At 38.0% G+C, this 21,398-nt stretch overlaps 1 protein-coding gene across 13 annotated transcripts in view; it reads left to right on the top strand.

Moving 5' to 3' along the window:
- CELF2 (CUGBP Elav-like family member 2) overlaps window positions 1–11,187 on the top strand; it is a 341,120-nt gene extending 329,933 nt beyond the window's left edge. For all 13 annotated transcript variants that reach the window (XM_039347407.1, XM_039347406.1, XM_039347410.1 and 10 more), the window contains 2 exons: window positions 6,104–6,275; window positions 7,721–11,187. In XM_039347407.1, coding sequence (XP_039203341.1) covers window positions 6,104–6,231 — 128 coding nt within the window. In that variant the 3' untranslated portion in view covers window positions 6,232–6,275; window positions 7,721–11,187. The remainder of the gene's footprint in view (window positions 1–6,103; window positions 6,276–7,720) is intronic.
- The last annotated feature ends 10,211 nt before the right edge of the window (window positions 11,188–21,398 follow it).

The following is a 21,398-nucleotide window of genomic DNA, read 5'->3' as shown; positions in this document are numbered from 1 at the left end:
AGGTAATATCATTGGTGATAATAAGTTTTTATATGACGGTGAAAAATCTTGAACTGCTTGTTTTTCTGTGTCTATTTTATATTCCTATTCAGCATTTTTTGATTAATTTAAATTTCATAGTTTTTACCACTTGTAAATTAAAATTAAAATAAGAATTTAAAAAATATAAATAGGACATATTTTCCTGAGCCTTAAGTTTGATTTAATTATGCAATGGTTTCCTCATCTAAACGCTTTTCAGTTTAAAATCTCTTTTAGGTTGAGCTTAATCTATGGTGGCCTTTTGGACATAGCCCTGTTATGTCCAAAATGTTTGTTTCTTGGTTAAAAACAATTAATTTTTGTCTATTTCTTAGTTTAAGAGCTGCTTTCACCATAAACAATTGTAAGTTATAAACAATCTAACATCATAATAAAGACTAAAATGACACAAAAATATTAAAACTCTGCATCTTGAGGCATCATATAAATATTCTCCCAATAAAACAATGTTTTACCACATGGGGTGGGCATCTATATTTAAAAGCCCCAAATTTCTTGGAATACCCAACTCTTAATGGTACCATCAGGTACAACTTACAACAGTTGCAAATTTGAAGTAACTGTTCAAAGTTACAACAGCACTGAAAAAAGTGACTTATGACAGTTTTTCACACTTAACGACCATTACACCATGCCCATGGTTACATGAACAAAATTCAGACACTTGACCACTGACTCATATTTATGACAGTTGTTAGTGTTCCAGGGTCAGGAGATGACCTTTTGTGACCTTCTGACAAGTAAAGTCAATGAGGAAGGCAGATTCATCTAGCAACCATTTACTAACTTAACAACTGCAGTGTTGTTAAGTTAGAAATTTTAGGCTCAGTTGTGGTTGTAAGTCAAGGACTACTGCACAAACTAGACCCAGTCTTGCTTAGCTTTTTAAGATCAGCCAGAAGAAGCTTTTGGCAGTTCTGCCAGCTTCTGTAGACTTTTCATGTCAAAGGTTTATACACACAGAGAGAGACACAGTAGCCCTTAACTCACAATCACAGTTTATGTTGCTAAGCAAGACATTTGTTAAATGAGTTTTGCTTCACTTTATGATTTTTCTTGCTAGAGTTGTTAAGTGAATCTTAACCTGTATTCAGCAAGGAGTTGCACTTGAGAGTCTCCAGGGCTCTTTCCAAGTTCCAAATTTTAAGGTTCACCACCTAGGATTTATTGCTGATGTGAATTAGAGGCATTGGTTAACATCCACTCCCAATCATTCTCCACCAAATAGATTTATATTTATGTTCTTGATAAAGGAGGTATTCTTTGCTTGTCCTCTATAACTATTTCAGTGAAAAAAAGGAAAGACTGTGAAAGCTCCATAATGAAGTGAAATGTTTCTTTCCTTGCAGCAACTCCTATTAATCTTGAAAAGTACAAGCATTTGTGGTGGAATCAGGAAAAAGGCCTAAAAATATATTTTCCTAAATGTACAAAAGAACTGTCAAATGCATAAAACTAATTACCTCCTATCTGAAGGAATGTCGTTTATTTTACAATCAAGGCACCTTATTATGAGTGTCTAATTATTCTCTATTGTGTTAAAAAAAAGTGCCTCTCCATGTGTAACTCATTATTTGCAGATTATATTAAATAATATTTCCTGCCCTAAGAAAGACTATGCAGTTGCATTTTAAATGCATTTTTTTTCTTCCATTCAATCGTGCCTGGTTTTCAGAAATTGCTTAGACAAGTCCCTGCAGTTTTCTTGGCAAGATTTTTCAGAAATAAATTGCTATTGCTTCCTTCCTAGGGTTAAGGGAAAGTGACTGGCCAAAGGTCACCCAGCTGGGTTTCTGCAGTCTCGTGGTCTCACAGTTTCTAGCCACTGCCCCAGACTGACTCTCTAAATGCAGTATACTTACATTCACACACAGTATTTGATAAATAATTATTCCTTTTAAATGCTAGTTCTAGTTTACCCGTTTAATGCAAATTTACAGCCAAAATTGCATGATCGTGCCTAAGAAATACACATAAACTTAGTGTATCTGCAGGGCATTATTTCCTATGATGTTGTTATAATTCAGCCAAGATGGAATATTAACAGAGAAGAATAAAAGTAAGAACTGAATATAAAGCAAAATGGAATGAACTAACTGGACAAAGAGAGTGAGAAGGGGATCATACAGTGTGTTTAAACTAATTCCAGGTTCATTGGACAACCTAAAGGGGCTGATTAGGAGAAGAATGTTATGGAAAAAATCTGTTTATGTAATCAGCAAGAATCATTATTGACTTGATGGAACATAATCAATCCCAGGAAAATGAAATTCAACAGCTATGTTCATGTGACATGCGATGCCCCAACAAATAAACCATTTTATGGCTTAATGCAATCACTTGGCTCATGCAATTTGCTGAGACTATGCCTTGGTTTCCCACCACATACTCAACCACATAGTATGGAGACCTGTTCTAGGCTAATTAAGTTACCCCGGTCCTAAATAAAAAACTAGGGTGATTTCATTATCTAGCATCTTAGACCTCGCTTAACAAATGGTAGCTTGGTCCCAATTCAAAGTTAGAATGGACCCCCCCCCAAAGGTACTTACAACCCAGATTCATTGTTGCACTTTGGGCGCTTAGAATCTGACCCCATTTATGGCGGTTTGCAGTGCCCCGCAGTCATGTGACTGCTATTTATGTCATTTTTTGCCAGAATCCAATGTTTATTCCGGTTTCCCACAAAACATACCCATTGCAAACAATGGATTCATTTAGTGACTGCCACCTTCGATTAATGACAGCTGTGTTTGATTAACGACCACTGCAAAAAAAGGTAAAATTGGGTTGGTCACGTGATTACTCACTTAATGACCAGTACAAATGATAACCATAATTTGAGCCTCAATAATGGTTGTAAGTCGAAGACTACCTATACTTCTTGGTTGATTTTGAGAAGCCATGTTTATCCTTAGGAATAAAAGTTACAGTTGTCCAGAAATATCAGTGTAAAATACTGTAATATAGCTAGCATGCAGCTATGTACCTGGCAGTTGAAGTAAATAAATAAGTAAATATAGAAGAAGTCTGAAGGACTTGTAATCATGATTAAAATGACTATGTATTCCAGTTTTGAAAACAAAACAAAAGTTTTTCATTCTTTCTCAAAACAGTCTGAAGTTAAAGATCAGCTTTTATTGCATCACTCTTCTGAGTGAATTATGGATTTGCTGGGGTCTTAACTAAAAGTTACTGGAACCAGCACAATGTCCTTCCAGTATCACACCTACTCTTCAGCTGCTTTTGCTACTGCAAAATATTTGGCAATTTTTTTTCACTGATCATGAAAACCATCCTTATAGTTTAACTCCTGTTTCCCATTTTAATCTACCAAACCATTTCTTGCAGACACTAACTGAGCAGCTGGGCACTAGGACATTTTCCCTAATTGTTTACTGTCAAGAAACCAACTATAATTTCATGTCTCTTTTTTACATGTGCCTACATGAGCATCATCACATATCCCAATCTTCATTCTCTCCCTTTGCACAAAAAAGACCACTCCACCTCAGCTTTATCTATGAAGTGGGAGATACATATTCAGTGACCAGGTGGACACAATTAATCAAACTTTCCTTCTACCAACAAAAAAAGTTCTTTGCAAGAGGATGCCAAGCATAGTCCATTAATTCCTCTGGATTCCTGGCAAGAATATTTCACGGGAGAGAGATTTTTCAGCATGAAGATCGCTTTTGACATCATTTCCTGTTTGGTAGAGAAGCTATCTAATGCATAATCTAGTAAAACAAATAGTTGAATATCTAAATGTCTCCCATCCCATCCCGGAATGCATTTCATTGAACTTTAGGACAGTTTCAAAACTTCCTCTTTCTAATTTTCCATACCTTCAATGACTTCTGCTTTTCCGTGAAGTTTTATCTTCTGCTGATTTGTTATTTTTAGTTATGTATGTATTGATTTTTGTTTATTTGTATTACAAGATATTATATCATCTACTTGACGAGGTGCAGTTTTTAACCAATTAAAAGCGTACTTAATTTAATTAGTAAATATGATAACAGATTCAGGATAATTGTAACAACAAAAGTTAATCTCTACAAAGATAATAAAAAAATTATTAGGGAAGACAATGTTGTATTATAATCAAATTATTTTGATGATATTTTATTGCTTTAACTGTTTGATAAGCATAATTTGAACTGTTACAAAACAGAAAAATGTGTGTATGTGTGTATGTGTGTATGTGTGTGTGTGTGTGTGTGTGTGTGTGTAGGTCTTTGGTTATTTGGGTTTTCTCCCGCGTAAAATTGGAAGTGTCTTGGCGACATTTCGACGAAGTCCCATTCGTCATCTTCAGGCTGGTGTTTTCAGCTTTGTGCTTCGAGGAGCAATGTGTGGTCTTAGCTGTTTCTTCCTTTTAACTGCCAGTGGAGGTATGAACTGATTGGGTGGGAGTTTGGCTGTGTTCTGATTGGGTGGAGGTGTGTTCTGATTGGTTAGGGGTTTGGCTGTGCTCTGATTGGATGGGGGATTGGCTGTGCTCTGATTGGATGGGGGGTTAGCTGTGCTCTGATTGGCTGGGGGAGTGTTCTGTTTGGGTGGGGGTTAGTCTGAGTTGCAGGGGGGTTTAAGATGGTGGTCTGCCTTGCTATTTTTTGGCTTCGCGTCGTGGTCGTGCCTCATCTTCAGGATGGGTGTCAGTTTGCTCCAATCCATACATGAAGCAAACTGACACCCACCCTGAAGATGAGGCACGACCACGAACGCGAAGCCAAAAAATAGCAAGGCAGACCACCATCTTAAACCCCCCTGCAACTCAGACTAACCTGAGCACAACAAAGCCCCCACCCAAACAGAACACCCCCCCAGCCAATCAGAGCACAGCTAACCCCCCCATCCAATCAGAGCACCCCTAACCAATCAGAACACACCTCCAATCAGAACACAGCCAGCTCCCACCCAATCAGTTCATACCTCCACTGGCAGTTAAAAGGAAGAAACAGCTAAGACCACACATTGCTCCTCGAAGCATGAAGCTGAAAACACCAGCCTGAAGATGACGAATGGGACTTTGTCGAAATGTCGCCAAGACACTTCCAATTTTACGCGGGAGAAAACCCGAATAACCAAAGACACACACACACACACATATATATATATATACACACATACATACATACATACATACATTTATCTGACAAAAGAGAAACTTCAAAGCGAAGTTTTTCAATATTCAAAAGAAGAAAAAAATAGTGGTGGCGTGCAGCACCCGAATTTTTTATAAACTTTTAAAGCCAGCAAAAAAATGGAATAAAATAATGGGCTGGTTCATGTCTGTTGCATATGGGTCATACTTTGAGAATTTTGTTTATAAAATAATAACTTGACAACTCTTCTGTTGTCAAGCTAGTGTCATATGCAGGAAACTAGATTATAAATTTTCTTCCTGTATGCATGTTAATTATTTTCTTTAAAAGAATTTGGGGGATGGAACATTGAAAATAGTGTATTCTGCCTTTAGTCCAAATGGCGAAATTATTTTTCCACTTTCTCCTGCTGTGTCTCTTAGCTGAACTGACACTAATAACACATTGCCCTTGTTTCCCTGACATATGGTCCTTAGTAGATACATTAGCACAATATATGATGTTTGGTTAAAGGTTTTGCTTTTGTGGCTTAGCAAGTTTTGCAGACCAAATGATATCTGTCAATATCTGTGAAATTAAGTGGATATTAAATAGTATTCCTTTTATTCAAGATATTTGGCAGGTCTTATGTCTTACAACCCAAAGTATCATTTTCAACCAAAAATACTAGATCTATACCTACATCCAAAAGCAATTTGGATTTTGTAATCAATGGAAGAACAATTGATAAAGTTGCCTATTAAAGCCACAAAAGAGAAACCAAACAGAAGTGACAGTAAAAGAATTAGGAAGCAAGCAGGAGTGACAGAATTGAAGAAAGGAAATCAAATGCTTCTCAGTCTTCATGCTGGGAAACACTGTGAAAGAATCCAAGTGCTAATGATTTTTTGCTGGTTCTTACGCATTCATTTTTTCTCTCTCTCTCCCTTACCTACTTTTGTGCATTCTAGGTTTTGTTAGCTATGACAATCCTGTCTCTGCACAAGCTGCAATACAGGCGATGAACGGCTTTCAAATTGGCATGAAACGCCTGAAAGTACAGCTGAAGCGCTCAAAAAATGACAGCAAACCTTACTGACCGTTCTCCCAGAAGCTTTCTGCTCTTAATTTAGATTTCTTAGGGTAAGTCTCTTGAGCAAGCCCACCCTTGCTTGGGGTGGGATTGAGAAAGAACATAAGAACACCTGGCCCACCACCTCTAAGAGACAATTCTGCTTCCATTTTCCCCACCTGTTTTAAGAGAAACTTGACTAATCTAACCAAAAAAAAAAAAAAAAAGTGGGATGACCTACGAGATTTGAATTAGCAACTCAGATTTTTATTTTATTTTAATGAGCGTTGAAAGGAAAGCACCCATCCACGTGCTACAATCTTAATAGTTAGAGCTGTCAAAAAGAAAAAAATTGCAACTTGACTTTCTCGGCCCTGGTGTCCTTAATACTTTGGATGAGGATAATGAAAGCAATCCTGAATTATCCAAATGGCACCAGTTCTGAATTTGCTTAATAAAGCTATGGCCCTTGGCCAAGAAAGTGACTCATTTAGAACTCAACATTTTCCCTCCCATAACTTCAGTTTGTTTCTTTCTTCTTAAGAAGCTTTAATATTTACCATTCTTAGGGCTTCAGATTGACACGTGGTTACATTATCCTGTTTAAACACTGGTTGTCTTTATATATTTTACCTATTTATGTTTTGTTTTCCTTTTTTGTTTTTTTTTAAGTTCTTCAGGGTTTTTTGCTTTTTTTTTTTTTTGTAAAGAGCATTAGTATAAAAAAGACATAGAGATCCGTTTCTAAAGCTACAGGGTTTAAAAAATAAATAAATAAAAAAGAATGACAATACTTGATGTTTCTTGAAAGATAAAAATTTAATAATAATAATAATAATAATAATAGATACAAAAGAAAGCCACAGGCCTGTAAATTTTATTTGTAAAAAGCATTTCTATTTTTATACAAAAATTTTTACTGCCTCAGAAATAATGGAAGTTATTTATTGCCTATTGTTAACTTATTGGATACCTAAAGACCAGCTCTGTCTGGTAGCTAGATCATTTTGAAGTAGTCTCTAGAGTACACGTGCCAAGAATGGGTGCTTTTTCACCGTTGAACCCTACATCTTTTATGGTTCATAATTTCTCTCCTCTTGTTTGTATTATGTCTTTGTTAACTTGTCCGTTCTTTCCATTATCTACTTTAAAATTTAGTTTTCTTGGGGTGTTGTTTTTTTGCTCTCACTCTTTCTCTTGATTCCCTTCAATCCACTTCTACACCTCTTGATGTTACCTCTGTTGAAATGGGGTCTTGATTCCTTCCCACCCTTTTTCCTTACCCAAATGAAATAAGAATCCATTTTTTAAAACTCCTTTCTAATGGATTCTTTGGGGCTCTTTCATTGTGGCCATTGTTGACCAAGTGTACAGTTAATGCAAATTGTGTGAATGGCTGGGACTCTAATGATGAAAAAAAAATTTGCATTAGTTTTCTCCTGCACCCATTAAAATGATTTTTGTTTCTGCTGCATAGACTCTCCATAACTTTTTCCTCTTCCTTGTTTTTCCCTAGACATCTTCATGCCTGTTAGTTCATCGTTTGCCTAGCATGTCCCTGTGACGTCTTAAAAAAGTTTCATCGTCCCGTCATTGTTTCTGATGTCTTTCTTGACCTCACATCATAATTTGGTTCTCCTACTGATCTTTGATCTATAGTTTGAACCTTTGAAATTTGCATGTGACCTCATCTAGCTATATGAATTCTGGGAAGTCAATGTGAAAAGCATTGCTGCATTTATGCAAGATCAAAATTTATTCGTAGTCAAATTTATGATAGGAGTATTTAAACACACACACTCACACACACACACACACACACACACAACCTGTGGCAAAATGTTTTGTTTGAAGTTTTCGATGTTCCTTTTTCCTTTTTCCCCCCTTTTATTCTTTTCTTTTTTTCTGTAAAAAAAAAAACAGACTTGAAAGTATTAGACAGAGACTGGCATTCTGGCTGGTCTCTTAATGACATAGCAATATGTGTCCACACAGGCACAGAATGTTGGTTTCTAACAGACTACTTCCGAAATAGTTTGAAATGAAGAACTGTCTGATTTTAAGTCTCTAGAGGTCTGTAATAGTTTTTACATTTTTCAGGCAGTGTAAAGTTTTTTGATAAGGCCATTTTAGGTGGCTCACTTTCTCATTAAGAATATATATATATAGAACCACTTTTTGTAGATTAGTATAAAAAAAAATATTTACCCTGTTTTAGGGCAAATGCTACCTATTTGTCACCTTTTGCTGAACTGATTCACAAGTTAGACAATCCATGAATTAATGCACATGAAAATTACCTATATTTTATACTGTTTCGATGTACAGGAGAAAGGTTATTGTAAGCTATTGTTTCATTTGGTGCTTTTGTGAATTAAGTTGTGGTCTCATCATTGGGGGGGGGCTTCCTCATGGTCTTTAAGTGTTCTGTGTTTATAAACAACAGGTTTGAAATTGGTTTTTACTTGAAGATCAACAACAGAACAAAAAAATGAATTTCAAAAAATGAAAAAAAAGTTGTTTGCTTAAAATTTAAAAAAAAAAAAAGTTTTCATGTGAAAAATAAAAACTATTCCAGACTAAGTTTGTGTTGGCTTCTGTGAGGCATTGATGTCAATTTTTTTAAAATTATTATTGTGGACAATTTCGATGTGTTTGTGTTCAGCAAAATGTGATTCAGTTTTCCTTTTAAATAAATAATAAGAACTCAGTGGGGGGAAAAAAATTAGTGCCAAATTCCAAAGGTACTTCTCTTCCTAGAGCTTCAGTGTGTTTCTTGTGTGAAGTAATTTGATAACATGGGTATTTTATTATGTGTTTTGTATAAATCCCTAATATTTAAAGGAAAAAAAAAAGAGGTTAAAAAGTTTGTTAACTTGCTATCCTGTGGTCTTGTTGCCTGAAATTGTTGTTGTTTGTTATTTCTCTTGGATGTTTTTTGTAAAACATTGTATAAGTGCCCATGTTTCCCTTTTCTAACCATTCTGCGCATCAATGCTGTGAATGCAAACCTCACAATGTAATTTCCTCATAATGTATGGAAACCTCTAAGGTGAGAAAGTTTTGAACATTTAACCTTTTCCACCCAGAGCTATCTTGAGAGTTAATACTTTTATACATTCACCATTCTGCTCTTTATTTTTATATACACATTACACACACACACACACACATGCATAGTTGCGTGTGTACATACATGCACAAATATGCACACACACGCACGCACATACACATATACACATCCACACCTAATTTTTTTGTGCTTTATTTAATACATGGTTGAAATCAGAAAAATGCACAGGGCGGATCTGAAGGACGAAAATAAATATTTTACTGCTGTCTAAAGTTCTTCTGTATCTATAACTAAAAAAAAATATTTAACATAGAAATTGTAAAGCTCCTTTGTTTTTGTTTTTGTTTTAAATCTTTTCTTAAAGAGAGCTTTTAATATGCTGCTGGTATATGATATTCTGTATTTAAAAAAGAAAAATAATTCTTTAATTATGTATTATGTAAACCACTCCTAGATAGGAGAATTGAACCCACAATTTGAAATCATTAAAAAAATTATTTTTGTAATCAAATTAAATGAATTTTTGCTTAAATCCAGCGCACTAGAACTTCCTGGATGAAATTTTCTTGTGCACTGCAGTTAAACTACTTTTTATGGATGAGGTTTACACACGTCTAAATGCTCTGATGTGCTAGCTGCCATATTTGTACTGTGTTGGTCCAGATGCAATAGATACAAAGTAGACATAGCGATACCTTTTGTTAGCAGGATTCATTCCTGCCAGCTGATGAACATGCAGGCTTCTGATTTGTAGCAAATCCTCAAAAAGGCAGAAGCAAAAAAATGGCTCTGTAGTCCCTCAACCTGAGAACAAATTACAATAGCCCAAAATCTTTTTTTGTGAGCACAGGATGCAAGCTATTGATGCTCCGAGAAGCCATTGCTGTATGGTGGTTTATATGTAGGGTCTCCTCTGATGTGAGATTGGCCCTGCTAACCGTGACATTATGGGGCTGCTGCAGGTCTTGGGAAGCTGACTATCAGCTGGGCTCCTGTTCCAGAGAAGAATACAAAGATTGTTTTTCAGCAGCTCCCCAAGAGCTGTGGAACAGGTGGTTATCTGCTTGCAGGACTCTCCACCTTGTCCTGTTTCCCAGTCTGACAATTTTCCGCAAGGTCCCTTCACTCAGAGCATCACAGGACCTTGTCACCATTTCCTCCTCTTCCATAGGCCTTCTCTTCACAGCAGCTTTGCTGCTTCCCCTCATAAAACCCAGCTGTTCTTTTCCAGGCTTTCCTTTCCCTACACCCTGAAAAGAAATCTTAGTGAGACATAACTCAGGAAGAGAGCAAAATGGCCTCTTGTTGCTGTTTTTAGCCTTTTAGCATTGCTAGTCATCATCTAGCCCAGTGGTGGCGAATCTATAGCACACGTGCCAGAGGCGGCACTCAGAGCCCTCTCTGTGGGCACACGCACCGCGGCCACTAACAGTCCATTAGGCTGCCGCCAGCACAAAGCAAGCAAAATGGCCGGCTAGCAAGCTTGAATAGAGATGTTAGAGTATTGAGGTGGCCACGCCTACTTGGCCACACCCACCCAGTCTGCTGTGACCACCCTGGCCACGCCCACCCAGTGGGCCACATACCCCAGCCTCTCTGAGGGAACCACAATGCTGATGCGGCCCTGGCACTTTGCAATAAATAAGTGGGTTTTGGGTTGCAGTTTGGGCATTCGGTCTCTAAAAGGTTCGCCATCACTGATCTAGCCCCATCTCAGCCATCTGCACAAGTCACAAACCTAGAGTTTCAGAGATGATGTCTCAACCCAACATATTCTAATGTACACTTTAAAACAGAAACAGAACCCCCATGAAGCGAGTTGCAGGTATCAACCCATACTCCTGATTTTCTTCTCCACCTCTCTCTTTCCCGTGCCACACATTCCCCCCCTTTTTTTTAAAAAAAAAAAATTCAGTACAGGGAGCTGGCCAAAAATGCTCTTTCGCTGTTGTGAGGACAGGGTAGTCCTTTGCTCTGAGCATTTCAGAGACATGTCATGCTTGGTTCTGAACATAAGTGGCATTCTTAAATGCATCGGGGGTCATTGTTAAATCAGAGCTTGCTATATTTCAGAATGTACATATTCAAAAAAAAAAAACCCCATTGTATTTGCTGCACCTGTATTGTAAGGTGAGACAGATCCAGGCTTTGCATTGGGAAATCTAGCTGCTTGGAATGTCTTGGCCTGGGGCCATAAATATTCAGAAATTCACACCTGCCATTCATAATCTATGTAGTTACCCAGTGGCAGAATATTGCACAATATTGGCAGAAGAGGATCTCAAATAAGTGAGGCAATTTAGGGTGCGATTGTTGTTTTCTTTCTTCTGAGGTGGATAACAAAAGCAAAGTCTTATCCTTACAATACAGAGGTTATTGTATTTACCAGAGAAGTCCAGAAATATGGTCACAAGAATAAAAACGCTGGCTGCAACAGTGCACATAAACAAATAGATAGAGCTTCAGTTGTCACAGCCATCTTGACTTTTGTGACCATGCCCAAGGACACACCTGGTATTTATTATGACATCATCCTTTGGATGACACAGCTCATTCATTCCACAAGCAGCATGAACCCATGAGCTGAGCTAATAGTACCCATACATCCACAGTTGAAGGCGCTGCAGTTCACGAAAGTTTCTGCCATTGTAAATATGACCATCTTTAAGAGGCCAGAAAACTTCTCCATTTTTTACTCAGTAAAAAAAACAAGGCCTGGAAATGCTACAGGGGATTAATTTTGCTACAGCAGTCTAATCCCATAAGGCAGTTACAGAGGTGGTATGTTTATTGTTCTTGCTGGGATCTGTTCACTTAATAGCCATAGTGCTCTGCATAACTCAGAAACCTGCATGGTCCATCAGTAGAAAATGATCAAACATCAAGGTAGTTGCTTAACTATTTTGTATCTCTTATTATCTGTTGTTAACAATATGTGGGCACGATCCTGCAAGCCTGTACTGTACTACTTAACTATCTGTTCACATCAAAGAGAAAGTTCTGCAAATCCTTAGATTTTGCAGAATAATAACCAAGAAATTAAGGAATGATAACACTTCATTGCCTTGTTTCTTTTAAGTTAGATTGAACAGAATAGCACTCCTATTCATCAACTAAATTTTGGTATTCTGTAGTGGCAAATAAAAACCTCTTTCCGAGCCAAGATTATTCCAGCAGCTTTTCATGCTGCTGATAAAAGAAGTGCCAAAATCATTTCCTATTGTCTAATCCTTTTTACTCTCATTTAAAACATCCTCCATTTTTCTTCTTTCCCCCAATTTCCCACATAAATTATTTTTAAGAAGGCAAGTGATAATCTACCCAGTTTGCTTTTACATTCTTTATAAAAGGGGGAGGATTCACAGTGGTGGGATTCAGCCGGTTCGCACCAGTTCGGCAGAACCGATAGCTAATTTTTTTGTTGCCCAGGTCCAGAATGGACATCCGGAAGCAACATCCACACAGAGAGCCGGTTGTTCACATATTTGAATCCCACCACTGGGGAGGAAGAAGTATGCTTACTTTTAGGGAAGCCGTAGATGGCAAGCACTAGAATCCAAATAATGCAGAATGGGAGAGAATAAAGCTAGAAAAAGAATTCTAACACATACACATTCTCACTTATCGATAAGTGCTCGGTGATTGCCTCATGTTCCTTCTTCTGGGGCCTTGCTGAACCCTTGAGGGCTAACTTTGTACCTGTTAACACCATTTTTCTTGCTCAAGAGCATTTTTCCAGGGCATTATTGTTCAGCATCTAAAACTTCCCAAATAATTATACTGTTTGAAAGAAAATCAGATCCCATGTAAGAAAACCGATATTCCTTTTCACGTCAACGGGGGCTTGTTTCAAAACCCCATGCCAAACCTGTTGAAATGGCAGCCACATCTGTAATTAACAGCAGTTAGATGGCCAACACAATTATGAATGCTTTGTCCTGCCATGTGCTGGTGCTAAACTCCATAACTTCTGATATGCTTATGAATTTGCACCTATCCAAGTGGGAATATCTCTCTCTCTCTCTCTCTCTCTCTCTCTCTCTCTCTCTCTCTCTCTCTCTCTCTCTCTCTCTCTCTCTCTCTCTCTCTCCCTCCCTCCCTCCCTCCCTCCCTCCCTCCTTACCAGCCCCATTTTTTCCCAAGCATTGTTCATCTTGCAGCCCCAAGGGAATTCTTGATTTTTAAAGAGAAGTTTAATTTGCAATATTGGGCCATTTTACTAGGGACAAAGAACTGGGAGGAAAAGAAAGAACAGGCATAAACAGGAAATAAAAAGCTGTCACTTTCTCAACAATTTCTACCCCTGACTAAGATACACGGCTGCTGCGTTTGCAGCATAAAAGATTGCAAGGGAAACCAGCTAGCAAAATTATATAGCTTCACACCAAGGCCTTTAATAATGCACTGCACTTGTACACAAAAGTTCTTCATATATAAAAGATGAAACATGGAAGGGAAACTCAGAGTGCAAAGGGCTTTTATTTGTAGAGGAAGAAAAAAATAATAATAATAACAACAAACCAGGAATGGTTGCATTTCGAAATTTAACTCCAAAAGCACAAAACAGTAGTTTCCCAACCAAATGAGTTATGCGAAATGGCCATTTTCAAAGGTGTAACAAGTTCATCTTTCTTTCACCATAGGGGTTATTTCTCAGCTTGTGCTACTCTTTGGATCATTTTGCTGTTTCTGTTTCTATTAACTTAAGTGCTAATTAACAAAAAAAAAATATAATTAAGTAGTTTCGTTGTTTTTCTGAATAATGTCATATCCTGTGTACCAGATTTTGGGGAGGGGGGGAGGACGTTGTGCTGTGAGAAATTGTTGTTTGTCAACTAATGACAACTTTTTTAAGTTGAGAGCATCAAAAACTCAGGAAATGATCCATTCCTACCACAGAAGTGGCATTCGTGCTCAGGGAATTCTTTGGGCTCGGCAACTGTTGCTCATGGAAATTATTTTTGACCCCCTAACAATTAAGAGAGGAGGGACGTTCTATGACAACCAGGCCCTTCCGCGTCTTGACATTCATATGCAGAAGGTAAAAGCAGATTTTTTTCTTCAACCCTCTGTGAATTCTCAGTGTATGGGAGCTGAGCCTGTGGTACAAATGGATTATAATCTCCTAGGTTTTTGTGTCTTTCTATTTTTATTTTGTCTAAGAAAAGCCAAAGTTATTGCAATGTAGTGAGAAACTGTAAGACCACTTTTGAGTATTGTTTCTGTTTTGTTGATGCATTTGGGTTTTGCTGTTTGATGGAATTTGAGCCAAAAGCAAAATGGAAAACGAAATTAGGAAAATAAAACAAACCAACCAACTAACCAACCACAGGCTTATAAAATTTGATTGTATGCACGCATTTTGTACCAGTGGAACTTTTTATACTGGAGATTTAAACAAAAATGGGGGGGGGGAATGGCGGCTTACTCTTATGAGCCCCCTGATCATAACTGTTTTTCAAGTTTGATTTCCAGTGGATTGAAGGAACGTTGGCTTAGTTTAAAAAAATTAAAACAAACTTTGGCTTGGTTTTATCCTTTCCATTTGCTTATATTTAGTGTTTAGAATTTTGTGTTTTAAAACACTCGGTAAGTTTCACTTTTTATTCTGTATTGTGCAGTTTCATAATATAACAAATTAGAATTTAGGAGTACACAGTCACTTTAAGTGGATATATGTATTAGGGTTTTGTTTTGTTTTTTTAAAAAAAGTAGGGTTTGCTTTTTCGCTGTTTAGATCAAAAGGTTTTCCTGGTTCTTCTGTCTTCATTGTGAACATAACTGTGTAGTTGAAACAGTCAAACTTATTTTTGTAATGTATGTTATTGTGTGATGCAGTTTTTTGCTTCTGTCTCCAATATTAAACCATTTTCCTAATACTTGTCTCACTTTCTCTCTCTGTGTTGTAATGTTGGTAGTCATTCCGTGTTGGTAATACATTTGCACACCTCACTGTTGCACGTCCCTGTTGGTTTTTTTTTTTCTATTCGTTGTGTACAAAAGATACAGTCGATTCCACTAAGTGAACCTCTGATTGGAGAATGAATGCAGATTTGCTGTATTTACCCCGTCTTCTTTGCCTCCTCTGCCCCCAAGTTGCCTTTGATTGTAATTATTAGGATGAAATCGCACTGAAGATGCCTCTAAAAAGATATGCATGTGTGTGTGTTTGTGTGTGTGAGAGAGAGAACCTACATACACAGAGAGAATCAAAGTCACAAAGTTTTCTCTAGTGACTAAAAAGGGATATATTCTTCCTCTGTAGGAGCACCTTAAGTTTACTATTAAAATATTTTCTTCATGGGAGAAGAAAAACATTTTTATGTTCCAGAATTATTCAGCAAAGCTCTGGCGTCACACCTAGTTAGTTTGCCTGTTTTCAGTGTAAATTTTTAAACACAGGTAGAAGAGCCTAAGTTAAAAAATCTACCATAGACCTCTTTAAAACTTTTGAGCATTCAAGGAGAACATTGAATTATTAAAAACTACCCGAAGTTAAAAATAAGTAATCAGGAAAGGTGCTGAACTGGGCTATTTTGAATTTAGCATGCAAGGTAGCTCTTTTTCACATGAATTTCCTAGGAGAGACACAAATACTTCAGTCTTAAATTCTTAAATTTAAAAGAGCAGGTGATGCTTTTTTTAAAAAAAAAACTCCAGAGAACAGGGTACCATATATATATATATATATATATATATATATATATATATATATATATATATATATGTCTTTGGTTATTCGGGTTTTCTCCCGCGTAAAATTGGAAGTGTCTTGGCGACGTTTCGACGAAGTCCCATTCGTCATCTTCAGGATGATGTTTTCAGCTTCGTGCTTTGCTCCTAGAAGCACGAAGCCGAAAACACCAGCCTGAAGATGACGAATGGGACTTCGTCGAAACGTCGCCAAGACACTTCCAATTTTACGCGGGAGAAAACCCGAATAACCAAAGACCTACATACAAACACCCGCGAAAACCTCAGAAAATATATATATATAGGACCTAGAGACGCTATTTTGATTTTGCCCAGTGCTACGCTCTTATAGAAAACCATCTGCAGTACTGACCATAATGGGCTTTCTATAATTTCTCTTCATTTGATTCATCAGACACTCAAATTTATCAGGTAGGAAAGGGAACTTTCTAGAAAGAGGAACTTCTCTCCCTGCATGGGACTCAAGCCATAACGTTATCCTTTCCCCCAAAACTCAGGAATTGAAGACCACTTAAAAGTGCTCTTACGCGATTTTCCTCGTGGTGTTTATGTCCCCTAGTAGTATTTTGGTTTTGACATGGTGGAGTGGGCTGTACTCAACCTCATGCTTCTGCCAACTCAGTTTGAGGGAAGCGCGTATAACCTAATTTGCCTGTCTTCTGCTTTTCAGAGCCCAGTTTACAAGCCTCTGGGCTTGTAGCTTTCAGAAGCAAATTATAAATTATTTGCAACTGCCTGAAATGTGGCTTCCTCGGTTTCTGGCTTCCTAAAATCCCAAACTCTGTTTCTGTTTTCCGATTACCTCAACGGTTTAGCTGCGTGATATGCCCATAACTGATGAGGTAACAGGGTGTCTGTAATGTCACCCCCCAAAAAAAAAAACACCACCCTCTCTTGAAACAATATCACACAAGGAATTGACTGGAAAGATGGTGCCATCTTCCCAGGAGCCTTAATTGTGACAATCACTTATTTCAATGTAAAAATGCAAGCTTTAAAAAAAATGGAATCAAAGCTTACCTGGATATACATTTTCAACTGATTAATTGTAGGACCATTGAAAAAAAAAAGAATGGAATCAGTGTGGTTTAAGTGGAAGCCCCCCCCCCCTCCAAGGGGAACCTGGGTGCAATTTCCATTTCAGTAGCTCACATCAAGAGTTGTAAAATATGCCTCTCCGGTCAGCCAGTTTGAACCATGAATTAGCCTAGCTTTAAGAATAATTAAAACCCAATTTTTTAATACATTCAATGGTGAAGCAGAAAATGGCAAGTAAGACTTCTCAGCAAAGCCTCTTCTTTCTTTCCGATACATATAGACTTTGTTGGCTGCCAAATAGCATTTAAGGCTATATATTTAAGCCATAAGTATATACCCCATCCCTGCCATTCCAGGATAAAGAGTATGTTTTTAAAAATGAAATAGATTATCTCTGAGACAGTGAGACAAACTGGCACTGAAAAGGCCTAGGTGTGAAAAGCAGACAGGATAAAAAGCAAACGTCCCTGGATGAGAACAATTGCAATGTTAACGAAAAAACTGCAGGACAAACAAGCCAGCTTCCATACTTGGCCTCTTCCAATAGTTCTGAAACTACATCCCCCATCTCTCTCAGTGAGGGATTTGGAAAATCTGTGAGGTATTGTTCCAGCAGATCTAAAGAACACCTGGTTGGCAGGATGGCTTAGCTGCATCCCAGCTCTTCTATATTGTCTACAGCAGGCCTGCACAAGCTGTCATCTGACAACCCTCTTGTGTGTGTGTGTGTGTGTTGATGGCGTTTCAGTTGGTTGACAATCTTGTTCTCCAGAACCAGACAACATAGGACATTTTCCTGAGCTGTGGTTAGGGGGTCTTCAAACTTGGCCCTTTTATGACTTGTGGACTTCAACTCCCAGAATTCCTCAGCCAGGCACGCCTGGCTGAGGAATCCTGGGAGTTGGTCCACAAGTCATAAAAGGGCCAAGTTTGAAGACCCCTGGGTTAGAGGCTGGGTTTCCAATTACGCAAACCTAGTCTCAAAGCAGAGGTTAGAATGATGTATATAATATTAGCAACTCTTTGCACCGAAATGTAGGTGACAGTACAAGAGAAACCGCACCAGTTTGATCCTGCAGATGACTAGTGGTGGATTTCTCCCTAGTTGGAAGGTCAGCCGGGAAAAAAATAATCTGTGAAGTGACTTGGAGAAAACAGGAGAAAGTCTGAAACGTTCGTACACATCAATTGCCCCATCAGGCAAATGCTGTTGGATTCTAAAATTTGAGGAAACGTGCAGCTGGTAAACTGCTGCAGAAGTTGGCAGGTCCAGGGCCTTCTTTCAGTGTATTTATAAGCCACACTTGGTCTGTCTTTGTAACCATTTTTGGGAGATGATCATCTCATTTTTTTCTTGCTACTGGACCCTACAGCCCCAGAGACCGTAGGAATCCTTTCGATGGAGAGCCATCTTGAGCTGATACTTTCTGCCCTCTGAACAGGTGAACATGTCATCTTCAGCTAGCTGTACATATACATATAGGAGCCTATCTGTCCATACCTTCAAAATGCAGGTGTTAGCTTTTCAGTACTGCCAATCTATTATAGGATTCCAGGAAAATAAGAAAATGTTCTTTCCTAAAAGTTCCTCCTGAGAAGTGGACAATTCAGTTGCCCCCAGTGTCCTTCCTTACCTTTTGTCAAAAAAAAAAAAAAAAACAACACACACACACCAGCCATTCCATTCATAGTAATGGCACTAGGACTCCTTGCAGACAATCGTGTGTTTTCAGCAGTGCTTTCCATCTGGTTAGATGTCCTCCCGGCTACAGCCCCTGTGTGTGGTCAAGATGGTGGCTGCCACTGTGTGATCCAAGCACCATTCCTTCTTTTTACATCTCCTATCAAAACAAAAAACAAAAAAAAACAGGCATTGCTTCAGAAGCCCAGTCAGGGCCAGATTTTCTTCATAGCCTCGCTCCCTGCTGCGATGGGAAGCACCCGTTGCGACACCCACAAGGACTAAAGCCATGGCTTCTCGTCGTAGGAAGGGTTTTTAGACCCCTCCCTTCTCCGAAAGTACGTGTATCTGTACTAGAGCAATTATTAACTTTTTTTAAGAGAAAAAAAAAAAAACCATCCCAATCTGGCTGACTTCAGGCATTAGACGATCCAAACAAAAAAAACGTGTACTGTGTTTCATTCCTGATAAGTGAATAAAGTATTGTGATCAAACAATCAGGTTATTCACTTATCAGGAATCGACTGTACTGCTGGTTCGTTTTGTTCTCCATCTCCTGTCGTAATTTCACTTCTTTGCTGTGTCCTGTTCGTTTCTCCTCCTCTCCTCTTATTTTTCTTCCTCCTCCTCTTCCTTCTCTTCCTTCTCCTTCTTCGTCGTCTCTATTTCTCTGGCCCTTTCTTCCTCTGATTAACCCCCCCCCCTTTACTCTGTCCTCTCTTTTTCTCAAATGCTCTAGCACAATCACTGGAAAGTCTCCCATCTTTTGATCATGGAACATGCTCTAAAAGTGGGGAACAACCATGTTTTAACAAAATCTATGCACTTGCTATCAGGAACTCAAATATTGGATGTGTGTTATATCTGCTAAGTACGTGGTTTCTTAAACAAAGCTAGTGAAAGGATTCTGTTTGTCTGTTCAACGTTTATGATGGGTTAAAAGAGTTTTTAGGGGTTGTGCTTTATTTTTGTTAAAACTGAAAAGGGGATGCAAAAATCTTAAAATTCTGCCATGCCAAATATTTGTTCGTTTGTTTAATTTCCTTTATTTGTGCATTTATTTGCGTATTTATTTACTTCGTTTGATTATTTATTTTTGTACGGTACATTTAATCTATCCATGGAACTGGGGAGAACATGGCTTTTACGAAAGAGGGATAGGGGCACACTCTGAAGGGCACAAGCAACAATTTCTTGAAAGCCAAGATTGTTAATTAAAACCTGTTCCTTTTACAATGTAAAGGCTATATTAAGTAGAAAGATTATTTTTCTTACTAAATATGAAGCCATTTTTGGACACCAGAGAACAGTTAAAAGTGTCTGATGTTTGCCATATACCATAATAAACTTATTTATGTGTCTGAATTGTTGTCTGTGTATTACTACTGTAGGATTACAGGCTGAAAAGTCTTATCTTCTGGTGTGGACTCTGTGCAAATTGCAGTTTAGAACAACACAGCAATCAGCACACCTGCAGACTGAAAAGCAAAAAAACCAGAAACAATCAGTAACAATAACTGTCTTTTCCCATTTTCTCTATTTCCCCCCCCCACACACACACACACATACCTTCCTCTGGAGCCAGTCCTGTAACTTGGAAGGTTGTTGATGAAGTCTGACAAATGAACGGGGGGGGGGGAGAGAGAATGACATCCAAAAGCTTTTAAGGACATACAATGAGAAAGAAGAAACGTCTCTTTCAAACCTCAAACTTTGATGAACACGTTCACATGAACGTACAAAGAGATGATGTAGGCATTCAAGCAAAGTTCCACATGCTCCAAATACTAGTCTTGACAAGGACACATTTACTTACCTTGCAACAAAATCCTTACCATAAATCACTTGTTTCCTTGCCATGACTTGCCTCACTTAAAATTTTCCAGCATATTATTAGTAATTTCATGAATTATTGAATGTCACCTATTGGTTTGAATGACTACACATCGATATTCAGCTTTAAGCAAGAACAAACATCAGGAACCATGATCGACGCAGTGTAAATTGCCACATTAATGACAAAGTACAACAGGTTGAGCCAAAGCAGAATCTGTTCTACTTTAAATGTCTCATGAAACTGAAGTAGGAACTCTATATGGCTTTTTTTAAACAAAAATCACATTTTGGATAAGGTTCAACTCAAGTTATAGTCCAGGAATGGTTCCTACTTTCAATGAAATTTTGTGCGGAATTTACTTCTAAGGAACAAAGTTATACCAGTAGAATAGAATATTTGTTAGCGTGGGATTGAACTGTGGAATCCTTTGTGTTCCCTGATCTTGCAGACATTTTATTCCCTAACTAGGTAACATCATCAGTGCTAGAAGGGAGTGGGCTTTGCTCTCTGTTGATATATAAGTGGCTTACCCTCAATAGGAGTGGAAGAAAGAATGTTCTTTCCAAGATCCAGCTCTGAAAGGGCAAGTATGTAAAAAGGGAGAAAACCCAACACCTTTCTGTCACTGATGATGTTACCTAGTTGGGTAATGAAACATCTGCAATAACCAAGTGCAAAGAGCACCAAGGATTCCACACCACAAAGTTATTTTGGAGATCAAGGCATAGTTCAGCAAACTGGTTAAAAATAGATAATATCCTTCTATCATTTACTGACCTCAATGCATGTGGACAAAGAACTCTCCGTGCAAGCAGTTTAATCCTAAACTGCACATTATTGTCATCATAATC

Source organism: Crotalus tigris, unplaced genomic scaffold (assembly GCF_016545835.1).
Source record: "Crotalus tigris isolate CLP2741 ecotype Arizona unplaced genomic scaffold, ASM1654583v1 scf7180000018068.1947079, whole genome shotgun sequence".
Taxonomy (NCBI): Eukaryota; Metazoa; Chordata; class Lepidosauria; order Squamata; family Viperidae; genus Crotalus; species Crotalus tigris.
This window is presented reverse-complemented; position numbering and strand designations above follow the sequence as displayed.